This window comes from Mesoplodon mirus (assembly GCF_964341445.2).
Source record: "Mesoplodon mirus genome assembly, chromosome: 5".
Lineage (NCBI taxonomy): Eukaryota > Metazoa > Chordata > Mammalia > Artiodactyla > Ziphiidae > Mesoplodon > Mesoplodon mirus.
Window position 1 is genome coordinate 79634807 of NC_138980.1, and position 17593 is coordinate 79652399.

General features: G+C 40.2%; 1 protein-coding gene and 1 pseudogene across 3 annotated transcripts in view; both read right to left on the reverse strand.

Moving 5' to 3' along the window:
* The window catches only part of GRAMD2B (GRAM domain containing 2B), a 119877-nt gene extending 102493 nt beyond the window's left edge, over positions 1-17384 (reverse strand). Inside the window, exons 1-2 of one of the 2 annotated variants that reach the window (XM_082623115.1) lie at positions 17178-17384; positions 15127-15285 (exon numbers count right to left, since the gene is read on the reverse strand). In XM_082623115.1, the coding sequence (XP_082479241.1) occupies positions 15127-15146 (20 nt within the window). In that variant the 5' untranslated portion in view covers positions 15147-15285; positions 17178-17384. Of the gene's footprint in view, positions 1-1738; positions 1904-15126; positions 15286-17177 lie in introns of those variants that run through there. The other variant, XM_082623113.1, reaches the window with a different exon arrangement.
* Positions 13127-13537, reverse strand: LOC309805488 (large ribosomal subunit protein eL27-like; annotated as a pseudogene). Its single transcript has one exon. The product of its transcript is annotated as a large ribosomal subunit protein eL27-like (transcript).
* Positions 17385-17593: the final 209 nt, after the last annotated feature.

The window sequence follows — 17593 nt, forward strand, 5'->3', positions numbered from 1 at the left end:
ATGTGTATATATACATATGTATATATATATTCTTTTTCAGATTCTTTTCCCTTATAGGTTATTACAAGACATTGAGTGTAGTTCCCTGTGCTATATAGTAGGCCCTTGTTGGTTTCTGTCTTTTTTTTTCTTTTCTTTTCTTTTTTTTTTTCACGGGCTCTTGGTGTGCAGGCTTCTGTAGTTCTGGCTCGCGGGCTCCAGAGAGCAGGCTCAGCAGTTGTGGCGCATGGGCTTTGTTGCTCCGCGGCATGTGGGATCTTCCCAGACCAGGGCTCGAACCTGTGTCCCCTGCATTGGCAGGCAGATTCTTAACCACTGCGCCCCCAGGGAAGTCCTGTGCATTTTAATTTGATTTTATTTTTCCTGGTTAGAGCTTGAGTTCCAAGAAGAGTTTGCATTATGGTCAATGTAAGAGGAGGATTAGGCAGACGAAGCAATTAAAGAAGCACTTGAAGTTCAGCAAAATATGGAAATAATGCAAAGTTTTACATTTTCAATCACTGGAATTGTGCTCTTGCTCAAATGACCATAATGCAAGTTATGTAGATTTATTTTAATGATGGATGGAAAAATTAAGCCAACTTAAATAGATGTATTAAGCAACATTTTGCATAAATTCAGACTCTTGATCTCTAAAACTTCTTTTTAAAAATTATTGAATTTGTTTTCCTCACTTGACAGTCTGATATGCGAATGCTATTAAATGAAGTGTGATTTCGTTGTTTTGTATTTAATTTTTAAAGGCTATGATGTTGAGCATTTTTTTGTGTAAATGATTTAAAATGATTAAAAAATAAATAAAATGATTGACTTTCTGGATATAATATGGAAATTTTAGGTGGTAAGCATGCTGTAAGGTACATAGAAGTAGAAATATAATGTTGTAAACATGAAACTGATATAATGATATAGACCAATGTCACCTCCATTAAAAAAAGTTTACACCAAAGTTGGATGAGATATAATCTATAAAAATTTGAATCATTATGTTGTATATCTGAAACTAATATAATGTTGTAAATCAACTAAACCTCAATTTTTAAAAAGTTGCATAAGGAACTTTTTCTTGTAATTGATTCCACTTGCACTTGATTTCTACATTTTATAAGTTGCTAGAGAATTATTATGAGATAAAATGAAAAATAGTAGATAAATGAATTTTCATTAAAAATATATAATTATCAGAGTGGTGTTCATGTAGATATTAATACTTACAGCTAAAGAAGATATGTTCTGAACCTAGTCAAAGCTGCTTTAAATCACTGTACAGTAAGTCGTTGGATCACAGCATAGCCAATACTATTTTAATATTTAATTTAGAAAGGTCCAAAGAAGAAAATTATTTTAATATTTTAATGATTACTATTTTGATAATAACACAGTAATTTTGACACCAAAGTAAGGTTTTTGGTTTAACCATTTGGCTTCACGGCCTATGACCCTGAGAGTGGGTCAGGAATTGAGTAACTGCATAGCTGACCAGTTTTCTAGTACGTACTAAAAAGTACTGAAGAAGGCATTAACAATTATTGTCCCTTAATGGTGGTAAGAGTTCTATTTGCTCAGCAGATCACGTCCTTTGCTATGTGCCCCCTTAAAATCCACCAGCCCAGGGGCCTGGGCTGTGCCTTCTCTTTCTCCCTGGCAGAATCCTCCCTCCGGGGATGAGGAAGGGGCTCTCCAAGCAACACCTCTTGGGTGGCTGAGGCCATCAGGGGGGCAGACGGGATGTACCCACCTGAGAAACACTGAGCCGGGGCTGTCAGGGATGCTGTTCCGGGCCTCCGCACCCACCCTGCTTGGGCTGTCTGGCATCTCAGACTGGAACACTGTGTCATTGGATGATGACAGCCTTTTCTTCACCATTGTGGACTTGTCAATCGCCAAGTCAAGAAATAAACTCAAGGGCTCATTTTTCAACCTCCCCAGTAATGTGAAAATCTCTGCGTTTCAGCCTCTCTCAGTTCCTGCATTGCAGGAAGCTACTTCTTCACATGACTCCTAATCTGGCTGAGGCAGTTTTTTTTTTTGAAGTCAGTTAATGAGTAACATGTAAGTATGACAAGAGTGGTTTTCATCCTACCCATTTGCTCTGAAGGAGAAATAAATGTGTTTGGTAAACTCAGCTTGCAGTTTACTAATAGGAACACCATATAACTCTGGATTTAGGCAGAAAAGTCTATGGAAAAGGAAAAACTTAAGACAACGAGATGCAGAGCCAGGCAAGATCTAAACATTAAAAGTAGGGGTGCTTTCTTTAACCCCCTGAGCCTGATCAACAGGGCAAGGAATGTGGATGTGCTTTATGCCTTTACCATACAGGAAATAACCAGCCCACATTTGGTAAGACATATAGAACCTTAAGGCTGTGCTGCTTGGTCTTTGGGACCAGAAGAGTTCTGGAGTTCTCATGGAAGTGATATGCACAAAGTTTGGGGAGTCTCAACATTCAGGTTGTGTATTTTGCTGGTTATAGGAGGCTGAGCCCTCTACCAAAATGGTGATGACAACAAAGACAAACAAATAAAAAAAACACTAGGAGGCAAGGGCTCAGGCTCCATCCATTGCTTCTGGCTGTCTAACCACAGGTGATCCCAACCCTGCTGAGCGTGGTATCAGCCATGTTGTCTCTCACAAGATTAGAATGAAATCATATAGCAGAATATTCTATGTATTATCATTATTGTTATTTATAACCCTACTAAAAGCAGGAAGGAAAATAAATTGCCTATGTGATGATCTTCAGCTTCTTCAATCACTTAATGTTTATTCACAAGAAAAACATCAGTTTTTCACCAGTGTTACTAGTGGCAGGGAAGGATTTGGTCTCATGTAGCTATGCTCTCTCTTCTCTTCTTTTTGTGATTAGTCAGTGACATTGGAGAATGACAGGCTTAAGTGAAGTACACAGATTCTGATAGTGGAAGAGAGCAAAGTTTCCTGGGAAATCAAACCTTTAGCCTTGCTCTTGTTAGCACTTTGCTCTAACCAGCTGATAACCAGCCGGGGCAGGTTTGTGTTGCTCCGTGCGTAGTACTGACTCTAAGCACACTTTTGAAATTAGATAAAGTGTATGTTTCAGTGGGATTTTACTGATGCCTAATAAGGTGACCAGTTTATCCCAGTTTGTCCAGGGTCCAGGATATTCTTTTTTTTTTTTTTTTTTGCGGTACGCGGTCCTCTCACTGCTGTGGCCTCTCCCATTGCGGAGCACAGGCTCCGGACGCACAGGTTCAGCGGCCATGGCTCACAGGCCCAGCTGCTCCGCGGCATGTGGGATCTTCCCGGACCGGGGCACGAACCCGCGTCCCCTGCATCGGCAGGCGGACTCTCAACCACTGAGCCACCAGGGAAGCCCCCAGGCTATTCTTAATTTTAGCACTGAATGCCTGACATTCTAGGAACCTCTTAGGGTTGGGCCAATCAAGGCAGGTGGTCACCCTGGTTCCACGTGTTTTCTTGCTGCAGTTGTGATGGTGCATTGCACCCAGCCTCCCTCCTTATCCTTTTCTGATAGTGCAGTATATGTATTTTTCTTTTTCCCCTTATGTTCCCCTTTTGTGTTGTAATTATGTTGGAAAGGTATTAGATAAGCTAAATTACACTAAAGTGTATTAATCGAACCCATTACAACCTAGAGATTATCATACCAAGTGAAGTAAGTCAGACAGAAGAAGACAAATATCATATGATATCACTTATATGTGGAATCTAAAAAAAAATGATACAAATGAATTTATTTACAAAACAAAGAGACAGACATAGAAAACAAGCTTATGGTTACCAATGGGAAAAGGTGGGGGAAGGATAAATTTAGAATTTGAGATTAACAGACATACATTACTATATGTAAAATAGGTAAGCAACCAGGACCTACTGTATAGCACAGGGAACTATATTCAATATCTTGTAATAACCTATAATGGAAGAGTATATCTATCTACCTATCATCTATCTATCTACAAAACTGAATCACTTTGCTGTATGCTCAAAACTAACACAACAGCTATACTTCAATCAAAAAAAAAAATCAGACCCATCACCATACCTCATATAATAGCAACAACCTATAAGGTAGTTTCTGCTCCTTATAAACAAAAAAGTCTAATCAGTACAGATATTATAACTAATGAAACATGTTATTGTTTCCTAGGCAGGTTTGGATTTTAACTGGGGGCAATGCTTAGCTCAGGAAAAAATGTCTCTGAAGGAGGAAATCCCAGGGTCAACAGCCAGTCTTTGGACATATTTTTCAATAGAGGAGCTTTCTTTTCAACAATATTTTATCAGTAAGGTTCCATGCTAGCTGCAGTGAGTGATACAAAAATATTTTAAGAAATGGGTCCTTGCTCCAATAATGGAGCTAGGAAGAGAAAATATATGGAATTGAAAAGTTAATTAACAGTAAAAGAGGGAAGGGCTTCCCTGGTGGTGCAGTGGTTGAAAGTCCGCCTGCCGATGCAGGGGACATGGGTTCGTGCCCCGGTCCAGGAGGATCCTGCATGCCGTGGAGTGGCTGGGCCCGTGAGCCGTGGCTGCTGGGCCTGCATGTCCAGAGCCTGTGCTCCGCAATGGGAGAGGCCACAGCAGTGAGAGGCCCGCGTACCGCAAAAAAAAAAAAAAAAAAAAAAAAAAGAGGGAAGAAGGCAGTAAATCAGGCTAATATTTCTTGAATCTCTGTACTACCTAACGTCTTTTGAGTCTATTGGCATCTCTGCTAGATAATTTTATAATCACATCTCATTTAATCCTTGCCAAAACCACATTTTTACAGATGATGAAAATATATCTTAAAAAGTTTAAGTAGTTTGGCCATAATTAAGTGGTCATAAGAATGTGGTCTTGCCAGAATTGATTGATTCATTCAAGAAAAGTTTATTAGGCGTTTATATTTAAAAGGAGGCAAGGTCATTTGAGACTGGGATGACTCAGAAAAGCCTAGTGGAAAAGGTGGAGTTTGAGTTGAGCTCTGAAGAATGAGGAGAAGCTGGAAAAGCAGAAAGGGAAGGGAGCAGGGCTTGTGAGCAAATGAACAGGCATGGACCAGACGTGGACCAGGCGTGTACGTGAGAGTGGAGAGTTTGTGCTGGAGCGGTAAGGGAAGAGCTTTGAACATTTAGATGGAGGCTGAATTATGAAGGGCCCTGAATGCCAGTGGGCAGTTCAAGCTTTATCTTGTAGGTACTGGGAATAAAGTGAGGAAAGACTAAGTTGATGGCCATGTGCATGATGCTTTAGAAGCACAAGGGGATGAGTGGACTCACTACTGCAATCACCTGGTGATACAGTTGTGCCATTTAGGCAGCAACTATGGGTCTAGGGGAGGTAGCTTCGAAGTAGTGGAAACAGTATTGACTGAACTCTTATGTAAGATGTTGAGTTCATTCCTTATCATAAGAAATTGTGCCAGAGATGAGATGTGCTGAAACTCTAGAGCATGGGTCACAAACTCAAATGCCTTCAAGAGCCAGAAGGTAAGGAAAACCATGAGGTGGGAAGGAGGCATAGAAGTCAGAAGAAAGTGGTAGAAAAAGAGGAGCGCTCATGCCTTCCCTAGAGCTTGTCAGTGTTAAACTACAGATGCTGATGGGAGGGTCTGAAGGCAGTTGTGGCTTTTCCACTGAATTTCACTTCATGATACAACATACCCATGAGCAATCTTTAAAAATTTGCTAGTAGTTACATCTGGACCTTATGTTCACACAGGAATAAGGTTCTGATGGCACGTGGCCACTAAAAGAAAATGTGACTGATTGCTTTATTTAAATGGATGGCAGTTGACTGCTGTGCATCAGTCTACACTTGCAGGCACAGAGCTGCCATTGTTTGACCCCTTTGACTGTTTAGATGTGGCCTCTGCGCAAAGCACTTCTAGCCTTTGCCACAGCTTTCATTTTTATGTGTGAAAATTTAAACAAAGACCAGGTGATCAAAGAGAAATAACTGGAGTAGGACATTTTTGTAAATATAGCTATAAAAGGAGCAGAGACACTGGCAAAAAAAAATGAATAATCTATGACAACAACCAGAATACAATGATAACAAAGGTAGCAGAGACCTTTTATAGCCTTCCATGGAAAGGGAGATTAATAAGCAAGACCAAACAAGACAAAAACTGACAACTAGCAGGCAGTTTTAAGTAAGACCAGCAATGATGGAAACACCTCATTTTTCTGATGCTCTCCAATAAGTCACAGTGCTGTGTCTTTATAAACAGAGACTGTAGAAGAGTCTGACATAGAAAAGAGAACAATCAATGTGGGCTCTCCCACGCGGTGAGTTCAGTTAACATCTCTGGACTTTTTCTCTTCTACTATGTGAAGAGAGAGTAGGCTAGATCTGGCCTGCTGACATGTTCTGTTTGGCCTCTACCATGTTTTGTAAGTAGAAATTTCCTATACATTTCATAGAAAACATGGTTATCTGGCCTTGCCTGGAAAATCAGACCTGACAAGAGTATGGCAATAGTTGGCTGGTACTAAGCTGTAGAGGTCCCTTGTGATGGGGCTGACCTCTGTAGTTTGCATCAGTCTCCAGCCTTCCTCAGTGCCTCACTCTGCTTGCTTTGTTTCACTTACTCTCATAACCTGCATTTGAGTTTGAAAGCCCCAGCCTAGATGATGTTGAAAGTCTTCTCTAGTTCTAGTTTTCTCTCCTTAAACCCAGCTCTTTAAAGTTTTCCTGTAAGATTTTTTTTTTTCTTCAATGAAACAAGGTCCATAGTTCCAAGGATTTCATCTTGTGCAATGCTGGTAAACTTTGGTTATGAGAAATGGAATATTTCCTGCCATATCAGTAAACAAAGGATGTCACAGTCATCAGCAATTGCAGCCACCACTGATGGTGAGCTGGTGAGCCCTGAGGAAACTCAGGATGTGAAAACACTGGATACTGGCTCCAGATAGCTGAGGTGCATATCAAAGAAATGATTTCAGTGTGCCCAGACTCTAGCACCTTCCCATACAGTGCTAAATTCCTTAACTTGGGATATCTGGTTTTCTTTAATTTACAATAATCTTCTGATGTTCAGACTACCTGCCTTTTGTTGCAAAACTTCTATATAACCTAGTTCCTCCCTTTGCCTCCTTGGCACAGTTCTCTCAGGGTTACTTGAGGTGCTGCCTTCCGGGCTTGAAGTCCTAAAAATCGCTGCCAAATAAAACTTAACTCTCAACTTTTAGGTTGTGTGTGTTTTTCTTTTTCAGTCGACAGTTATTACATCCAACCATTCTGAAGTCCACAAATAAGGAACAAATATGCCTACTGGTGTCAGGCTAGATAGGAGATGAGGATTCATGCCTGTATATTCTCCTCCTCCTAGAGCTGTGGGAATTGGATTTTGAGGCACAAGACCAAACTGAAACTACCAGATAAACAGAGCTTGAAAACCAGCTTTCCAAGGAATGGAATATAAATTTCCATTTATAAATAAACTAGATTTCCTCTACAATTAAGTAACATAAATATTTGTGCTTTAAGATTTATCTGACGGATTATGCTTTGTTCAGGCTAGTATTAAAAAAATTAGTTTGTATACTCTACACACACACTGCTGCCATTTGAGCAAAGGAACATGTGGCCTGGTGAAGTTACATGGAGATTCAGACTTCATATCGTGGAATAGCCATATATGGCAAACCAGTGTTGGGTGTAATGTGAATTTACCCACATTCCTGGAGTGGGCTGTGTAATGTTGTGGTTTAGGGTGTGGGCTTGGGGGTCAGGTTGCCTGGATCAGAAGGGTGGCTCCATTATTCCCTTGCTGTGTTACTTTGGAAAGGTACTTAACCTTTCCAAGCCTCCGTAAAAATGGTAATGAAAATAGTATCATTAAAAGACTATTGTGAGAACTTGATGATAATGTAAACTTCAAGCATGAAGCCTGTGCATAGTAAGCATTCAGAAAATGCTATTGATGATGAGGAGGGAAGATTATGATTTGAGCTGGTCATATTTTCTCTAAAGCTGAGTGGATTATTACAATATAATTGAAAGATGTGGTTTCCTTTTTGGAATGTCACATCAGCTGTGTGTCTGCATGTGGCTTGTGGAAGACTTAACCCCAGAGGGAGAGCAAGGGTTAACAATTCGGGTCCATGGAGTGTTGACATTGGTGCTAATGGCCCCAGTCTAACTAATGGATGAGGTCATATCTAAAGTCCCTTCCTCTTGCTTCAAGCTCCTTTATTCTGTGGTTTCTAAGATTGGAGAGGGGTTAGTTCCTCCCCTAAAGCTGTGAGCCCTTCTCTGAGAGGATATAGAGAGACTGACTGTGTTGCCCATGATAAAAAACTATTACTGTCTGCAGCAGTTGGTCATTTTAAAGAAAGTTTTGCTCCCGGAAAGATTAGAAAGTTGATTTTGCTGTTCCAGAAAGTTGATCTTGCTGTTCCAGTAAACATGGCCATATCAGACTTCAGGCAATCTTTCTTTTCATGCATTTGGTTTCTTTCATATTAGGGAAAGAAATTTGAAAACCCAAGTTCTCTGACTTGGAGCATCTGCCAACTTCCAGAGTGTAAATACTCCCACCATGGCTGATTTTAAGCTACGAATGTGATGCCACTGAACATGGCTTTAGGAAGAGGTGCTGACCACTAGCTCTTGTGAGCCAGTACAAGCTGACTCCCTCACTCCGCAGTAAACATTTAAATGTTCCAACTTCAGTGCGTGGTAAATGTATGAATCTGGCCCCAGAGTTACCATATTTAAAAAACTGTGTCCTTTGATTTAAATAGCATTATCATCTGACAAATTGCATAGGAGTTATAGTATATTCTGTCTTGTTTGATTTTACACAAATTGGTAATAATTTCCAGAGAAATTTTTTTTTTTTTTTTTTTTTTGTGGTACGTGGGCCTCTCACTGTTGTGGCCTCTCCCATTGCGGAGCACAGACTGCGGACGCGCAGGCTCAGCGGCCGTGGCTCACGGGCCGAGCCGCTCCGTGGCATGTGGGATCTTCCCGGACCGGGGCACGAACCCGTGTCCCCTGCATCGGCAGGCGGACTCTCAACCACTGCGCCACCAGGGAAGCCCTCCAGAGAAATATTGATGAACATCATACAATTTTTTAATGCCCCCATAAGGGATTTTTTGGTATTATTTTTAGTGTGGTTAAATAATGCGGTTAATGTGGTTCATAATGTTGTACCATAAGGTTTTGAAAACATACTTTTTAGGTTTATAAGACAAAATACACAAAATATAAGGAAGAAAATTTAAAAATCATCTGTAATCCTCAGTTCCCAGAGATAATCACAATGACTATTTCATCATCATCAAAATTATGTTTTACTCTAAAGGACTGTCAACTTGTTTGGTAATCCTGGAAATACATCCAACATTTACTAAACGGATTTTTATTTTTTATTTTTTATTTATTATTTTTTTTGTGGTACACGGGCCTCTCACTGTTGTGGCCTCTCCTGTTGCAGAGCACAGGCTCTGGACGCGCAGGCTCAGCGGCCATGGCTCACGGGCCTAGCCGCTCCGCGGCATGTGGGATCTTCCCGGACCAGGGCACGAACCTGCGTCCCCTGCATTGGCAGGCGGCCTCTCAACCACTGCGCCACAGGGAAGGCCGGATTTTTATTATTTTTAAGGGGCCTTGCATTCAAACTGAGGAACAGACACATCTTCTCAGTTCCCTCCCCACAGCTGGAGCACCAGGGGCCAGAGGAGTTGACATGGGCCAGAAAAGACATGTTTGGCGTAAGGTAGATAGCTAGTGGGAAGCAGCCGCATAGCACAAGGAGATTAGCTCGGTGCTTTGTGACCAACTGGAGGGGTGGGATAGGGAGGGTGGGAGGGAGGGAGACTCAAGAGGGAAGGGATATGGGAACAGATGTATATGTATAACTGATTCACTTTGTTATAAAGCAGAAACTAATACACCATTGTCAAGCAATTATACTCCAATAAAGTTGTAAAAAAAAAAAAAAAACAAGAAAAGACATGTTTGGAGAAGTCCATGAAACAGATTTGAGCAAGATTTGTCTGGGAGTAAACATAACACTGGCCAAAATGTTTCTGAGATTAGTCTAGAAACTAAATGGTAGATAATGAGATTCTGAAAGAAATAGGGACCTAAAGATATTTCATGTTATAGATGTATCATTTGTGTTCAGAAGGGTCAGATGACCCACCCAAGGTCACGTGAATAATTAGTGGCAGAGCTGAGGCTGCCCTTCTGGCTCTCTCTTCACTCCTGGCCTGGCAATCTGGCTCCTGTTTACATCGTGCATCTCTGTAGAATTCCTCCTCCTGTCACTCACGGGAGAATGAAAACATATCAGGGAGTCTCAGCAACAGCCCATCTGTGTCTACTATTGTCTTTATACAGGACAAGAGAGGAGCATGATCACATAATCTACAGCCTTTCCTTTCCACTGCTATTGTGTGAAGTAACAATTTATCTTTTACTCTTAGGTATTAACTTTTTTAGGCTTTGTCATTAATCATAATATTTAAAAATGTCCCCAATTCTCTGAATTTTAGGGATTTTCTCCCCATATTTTGCTATTGGATTGCAGGGCTAGAAAATATTTTATTTAAAAACACAGACTCTCTGTGTTTGAATTCTTATGAGGCAACTTAATAGCTTCAGTTTTCTAATCTGTAAAATGGGAAGAATAATAGTATTTGCCTAATAGGTTTGTTGGCAAAGTAAATTGGTTAATACTTGCAAAGACTTTGAATATTGTCTGGCACATAATAAGCACTCAGTAAGTTGCTATAATTATTACCAACATTTATAATTATTTTTACCAACATTTATAATAAAATCATAGGGCCTTATATAAAGTAACTATCTGTTTTTGAAGGTTTTAAAAACAGCCTCAGATACCATGTATGGAATGTAAAGTCCACCTGTTTAAAGTGTATAATTTAGTGGTTTTTAGTTTATTTACTGAGTTACACAACCACCACCATCATCTAATTTTAGAACATTTTCCGCACTCCAAAAAGAAACCTTGTACCCATTAGCAGTTACTCTCCATCCCCCCACCGCCTCCTTCCTCTGCCCTTGGCAACAGCTAATCTACTAATGTAATTGCTCTATATGAGACATTTCATATTTCAGCTATAGAGAGGGAAAGTACCTATTCTGGGTATTTTATATAAATGGGATCATACTGTATGTGATCTTTTGTGGCTGGCTTCTTTCACTTAGCATGCTGACAGGTTTTGTCCACATTGTAGCGTGTGTCAGTAATTCATTCCATTTTATGACCAAATGATATTTCATTGTGTGGATATACCACACTGTATTTATCCATTCTTCAGGTGGAGGATATTTGGGTTGTTTCCACTTTTTGGCTTTATGAATAATTCTGCTATGGAAACTTGTGTACAAGTTTCGTGTGGCCATATATTTTCAATTATCTTGGTTGTACACCCAGGAGTAAAACTACTATGTTTGACTGTTTGAGTAACTACCAAACTGTTTTCCAAAGTGGCTGCACCATTTTAACATTCCAACCAGCAATGGATGGGGGTTCTAATCCCTCCATATGCCTGACAACACTTACTATTTTTTTTTATTATTATAACCATTCTAGTGGATTCAAAATGGTATCTCATTATCCTTTTGATTTGCATGTTCCTAATGACAAATGATTTTGAGCATTTTTTCTGTGCATTTATATCTCTTATTTGGAGAATAATCTATTTAATCTTTTGCCCATTTTCAAGTTGGGTCATCTTTTTTATTATTGAGTTGTATCCTTCATATATCCCGGATATGAGTTCCTTTTCCAATATATGATTTGCAATACTTTCTCCCATTCTGTAGTTGTCTCTTCACTTTCTTGATGGTGTCCTTTGAAGCACAAAAGTTTTTAATTTTGATAACATCCAATTTATCAATCTTCCTTTATCATTTGTGCTTTTGGTGTTATACTTAAGAAATAATTGCCTAACCCAAGGTCTTCTAAGAGTTTCTTCTAAGAGTTTTAGCATTTACATTAGTGTAAGGTCTTTGATCCACTTTGAGTTAATTCTTTTTTTTTTAAGTTAATTAATTAATTAGTCTGCATTGGGTCTTAGTTGTGGCATGCGGGATCTTTGTTGTGGCATGTGGGCTCTTCGTTGTGGCGCGTGGGCTTCACTCTAGTTGTGGCATGCGGGCTCCAGAGCACATGGGCTCCATAGTTGTGGCGCGCGGGCTTAGTTGCCCTGTGGCATGTGGGATGTTCATTCCCCGACCAGGGATCAAACCTGCATCCCATGCATTGGAAGGCAGATTCTTAACCACTGGACCACCAGGGAAGTCCCTGAGTTAATTCTTGAGTGTATTATGAGGTAGTGGTCCAACTTCATTCTTTGCATGTTGTCCTAGCACTTAACTCTTTTGCCAGTTTTCCTGACACTATTGTTGAAAATGAACTGACCATAAATGTTAGGGTTTATTTCTGGCTAACTATTTAACAATATTATTAGAAACTTATTCACAATTGGTTAATTTGATCACCACTGTTACTTTTGAAGACATGTGTTTTTATATTTTTCATGTAGTCTACATAAGTCCGGGGCTAGGATATTTGGTATTTTCCCTTTATCCTTCTTGGTAATCCTTAAATCATGTTTTTTAGGTGGTTGTTTATTTCACCTGTTTGTAACAGTGGTATAACAAAGAATATTAATAATGATGATTCTCTACAAAATCTTCAGGCATTTAGAAGAGCATGAACTATCTCTTAAATATCGGCAAAGAGAAGGAGATTCATTTACTAATATGTTTCTATTTACTGTTGATTACTTCTCTTCAATTTAGCATTCATCTTGTAATTTTTTAAAAAACAGTGACGAATAGTGAGGCTGGGCCGAATTTTCAACAGCTGACTGTGATGGTACTGTCTGTGATAGTTTAGTATTAAAAATTTATTTCATGGTATCTTTTAAGATGTGAGTCAGGATATAAGCATGCAATTTATGGAAGAAGAAATGTTCATGGCTAATAAACAAGTGAAAAATATTCTCTACTAGTTATAAAAAAACTAGTGACCCAACTGGGTAACAAATTGGCAGAGTTTTTTATAAAGATCACCACATTTGTGATGATGGTTGGTAGGCTTTTTGTTTTGTTTTGTTTTGGCATTTTTAATAACTTAAACAAGACAGACCTAAAACTGCAGCTTCCGGAAGAACCATTTGTTCTTGACGGTCTTGTATCTCTCCTTAAACTTGACCTTGGCGTCTCACTGGGCCTTGTGTTTGAGAGCAGGGTCTCTGAAGACATCCTTGTTGACAACAGTTTTGTCCAAGGGGATATCCACAGACTACCTTGTGGGCACGAGGTGATTATAACTATAAACTTTCATAAAAGACTAGATCTTTGACCCCTTGGTGATTTTCATCTTGTTCATGGCAGTTGTCACTTTGCAGGGATAGCGGTTGATTCCAGCCACCAGAGCATGGCTCTAGGGTCGGTCTGAGGTACCATCATCAGTGTTCTTCACAATGACTTCTTTGCATCTGGAGTAGCATCCAGCCAGGATCAGAACCACATTCTTGGGTTTCATGAACTTGCCCATTTCAGCAGCACCACTTGGGACTACAGCCGGTGGTAGGCTTCTTAACATGCATGTGTGCAATGCTGGAAATGATTCCATAAAGGAGTTCTCATCCTCATTTTGCAGAGGAGGAGGCTGAAGCTCAGCAAGTTTCATGAAGTCATCTCATGTCTCACAGCTTGTACGTCACCAAGCTGAGACTCAAACCTAGGTATAGCTACTGACCAACCCCTCCATAGCCACAGGGAGAGTTTAGCCCAGACTGGTTAGAAGTCATTGTGAGATTTCTGGTAAACCAGAGTTTGCATTCTGCCTTATGCACCTGTGAAAACTCTGCAGAGTAAGGTGTGGTTTGGTGATTGGGCTGGGCCATCATGGGGGCTGAGGAAACAGACTGTTTCTCTGAGAAACTGTGTTCCAGTGTTTCTTATTAGGTTCTCAGGGAGGGAGGGTAAAGAGCAGAAGCGAACTTATTTGTTGTGTAATTTCTATATGCCTAGCACTTTATATATAGAAACTTATTTAATCTTCCTCTAATGCTAGAAAACAGGTATATTTCTCACCATTTTGGAGATAAGGAAACCAACCTGAAGAGAAACAGTTTCTTTTCCTAGCTCACACCTTCAGTTAAACAGCAGCAGAGCTGAAATTTAAATGCAGGCGTATAGAATCCAAAGCCACATGTCTTCACTATTATACACAGTCTCCCCTAAAGGAAAATAGAACACATGGTTCCTAGTCTCTTCAACCTACTTACATATTATATTACGTTTTCTGCATGACTCGTACAGTGTTTGCCTTCATGGTGTCTGTGTGTACCCACTGTGATGCCTTTAAACGTCATTCTGGAGACCTTTTATTTATTGCCCCAGGTCTGAGCTGAGCCTGATCACCTTCCCATAAAAGAATCTTTTGCAGATAGGATTCTTTGAGGGATGTTTAAGCAATTGTAGTTGGAATTGTAGAGGAATTTTTAAAAAATTCAATACCTCTCCATATACATGGTGCCCTGCTAGTAGTTTTACAAACTTTAAACTAGAAAACACAGTAAAAGCCAAAAAACCAAAAGCCTGATCTACAGTGTCTGTTTACAAAGAAGTCAAAGAAGGTAACCTAAAACCTAACCTATCTTTCTAGATTAAAAGGAACTTAAAACCAAAATTTGCGGAGTTGACACAGCAAGTGTGACAGTGCAATTATGTAATCATTCTCTTTTCCCTTAGCTGGAACATAGTGAGCGCTCCTGGACAAACTGAGTCCTAGATTGCAGCCATACTTCCAAGCCTTTTCTAGCATTGCTCATTGTCCCCCTCTATTAGAGTTTTCCCTCCTCAGCTTGAACAACATGAAAAACCTCAAGCTCTGCCAGTTCTTCATTGCAATCAACCTATAAGCAAAAGGCACTTGTGCCAGAGGTTCCTGAGCATGTGGGATCACTCTTGATTTGCTTAAGTCCTTGATGATAAACAAAGAAACTGCCCCCAATGGGCAATCACAGATCTCCATGTGGAGCCTTTCTGTCCTTGAGATACCCAAAAGACATTTCACATAGCAAAGAGGCAATACTCTACTCTCAACTACCTTTTCCAGGTCTGGGACCTGTCACTTACAGTTCTAGGTCTGGATCCATTGGCTTCACTGCTTTCTCCTGGAGCCTACTCTTCTAGGGCATGAGTTGTGCTCAGAATGTCTGCTGGATGCTCCTCTTTGCTGGCAGGGCCTGTTGTCTTTTCCACACCTTCCAGAGGCCAGCTAATCTTCAAGAAACTCTGAGGAGTGCCAGGAAGGAACTTTGAGTTTACTCCTGATCTGGTCAATAACAACCCTTTCAGCCAAGTGGCCTGTTCTTCCCTCACAAGTGGTATATCAGAAGGTTTCTCTTTCAGAGTACGGTCAGAGGGGCGGATCAGCCACACCTGAAACCTACATGTGAAGGTGAGCAATTGACCACAGAGACATTCTATGTGACTGCTAAGAAAATAATAACTTCTCACCTCAGGAGCTTCATCTTATCTTGAGGCTGGTGTGGGGTTACTTTCATTGACCCCTTATTCACAGTGATCTATGTCTTACTACAACCCTGATGTCTTTCCTCACTTTAGAAGACAGTGAGTATCTGCTACCTCAGAGGTTCCACCCTAATTCTCCCTAAATGGTCCTCAGTTTATGCCCAAAAGTTCATGACTGTACATTATTTAAATTAAATATGCCAAATATAACAACTTTCATATTCATTTGAATTAAACATACCCAACATAACAAATTGGATATTATCAAAATATTGATAAAATATCAATATCTTATCGCCCATGTCTCATCTGTGCTTTCTATAATCAGAATATACTTTTTTTAAAGAACATGTTTTATACATGTATTCATCATAGAAGTTGATCTTTTTTATTCTTCCTTCTTTTTAGCTGTTCCACCATGACACTAATGCAAACACTGAAGTTGTTCATTAACTAGGAGAATAATAAAATGACATTAAAATTTTTTTTTACTCTATTTCAAACAAAAGTCTAATTGGCTGAACTCAAATGTAAATATTTTAAAATATTTAATTCATTTTAATCTAAGACCATTGCAAAACAAATTGTATGTGGGGAGAAGATTTATTTGTATAGGAAATACTAAGATGAAGATTTACATAGAGAAGAAAGAGTGCAATTTGCTTGAGTTCAAGACTAGATACTAGAACTAGAGACTTCTATGCATGAGATTATTAAAAATGCACATAACTTTTATTCTCTATCCTCCTTTTCCTACTCTTTCAAGCAGAATGTGCTCTTCTGTCCTATATTAGATTGAAGGCATTGATGATCTCAATTAAATTAATGGCTTCTCTGTATCCATACTGTTTGTCTGATAACTTTGGAGTACCTGCCCCTCTAACTTGGGCTGCCTTTGTGGCTTGCTTTGGCCAGTACACTGTGATATTGTGACAGATCTGAGTCAAGAAGCCGTGCGTGCTTCTGCTTCCTCTTTGGCTTCTCTATGGTCACCATGACAACATGCCTGAATTAGGGGCATGCTCCAGGTGAGACCATGTAGAGCAGAGGTGAGTCATTCCAGCTTTCATAGACCACTCAGCTCCCAGTTGACCTGCCATCTGACACATGACTGAGCCCAGCCAAAATCTAATCGGTCTAGATCAGTAGAACTAATCACTAGATTAGTGATTAGTTAGATTAGATCACTAGAACTACCTGCTAAGCTGTGGATTCATAAATAGTAAGTAGTTGTTTTGAACCCATATATTTTGAGATGGTTTGTTATAGAGCAATAGCTAACCACTTCAGATTCTACATTCATATTATTAATGCGGTAAGATGGTAACAGCGCCTCCTAGGGGCAATTTTATTTTAACTGTTGTCAACTGCTTGAGCTACACGAAAGTCACTCTGAGAGGCTTTGGTTTCACTAAGTGAGCAGGGGGAACTTAGGTAGTGCAGTGGAATCTTCCTGGGATAACAGCTATGTTTCAGAAGCCTCTTATCATCAGAAATAAGGAAAGGTGGGTAGAGGACATCTTTTAAAGATCTTAAAATCGTACTTGGTAGACCTGCACACTGTTGCCACCACGTGCGCCTCCTCCCCAGCCTCCCCCTCAGTCCTCCTACTCCCCATGGAAAGCCTACAGCAGCACCAGCCGGCTACTCACTTTTGTCAGGTCTGTTCCAGACGTCCTTCCCACCTCTCCCTCGACCGCTCTCCAGGTTTTTGCACTGAGTCTAGCACGCCTTCTTCAGTGTAAGACGAAGCTGGCTTCCAATCCAGCTCATGCCTGACGTGTTATGGGCCCTCAGATACGCTAAGGTTTGATGTCTGTGTGCTCCAGTTTTCTTCTCTGCAAAACTGTAATGAGAAAGGGCCCTCGTCAAAGCTCTGTTCTTTGTTTCCGAGGCTTAACCTTACAGTTAGGGAAAGAAATTACGGAAAAACAGAAGCTATTGCTTTTTTTTTAAAGATTTTTTTTTTTTTTGCGATACACAGGCCTCTCACTGTTGTGGCCTCTCCCGTTGCAGAGCACAGGCTCCGGACCCGCGGGCCCAGCAGCCATGGCTCACGGGCCCAGCT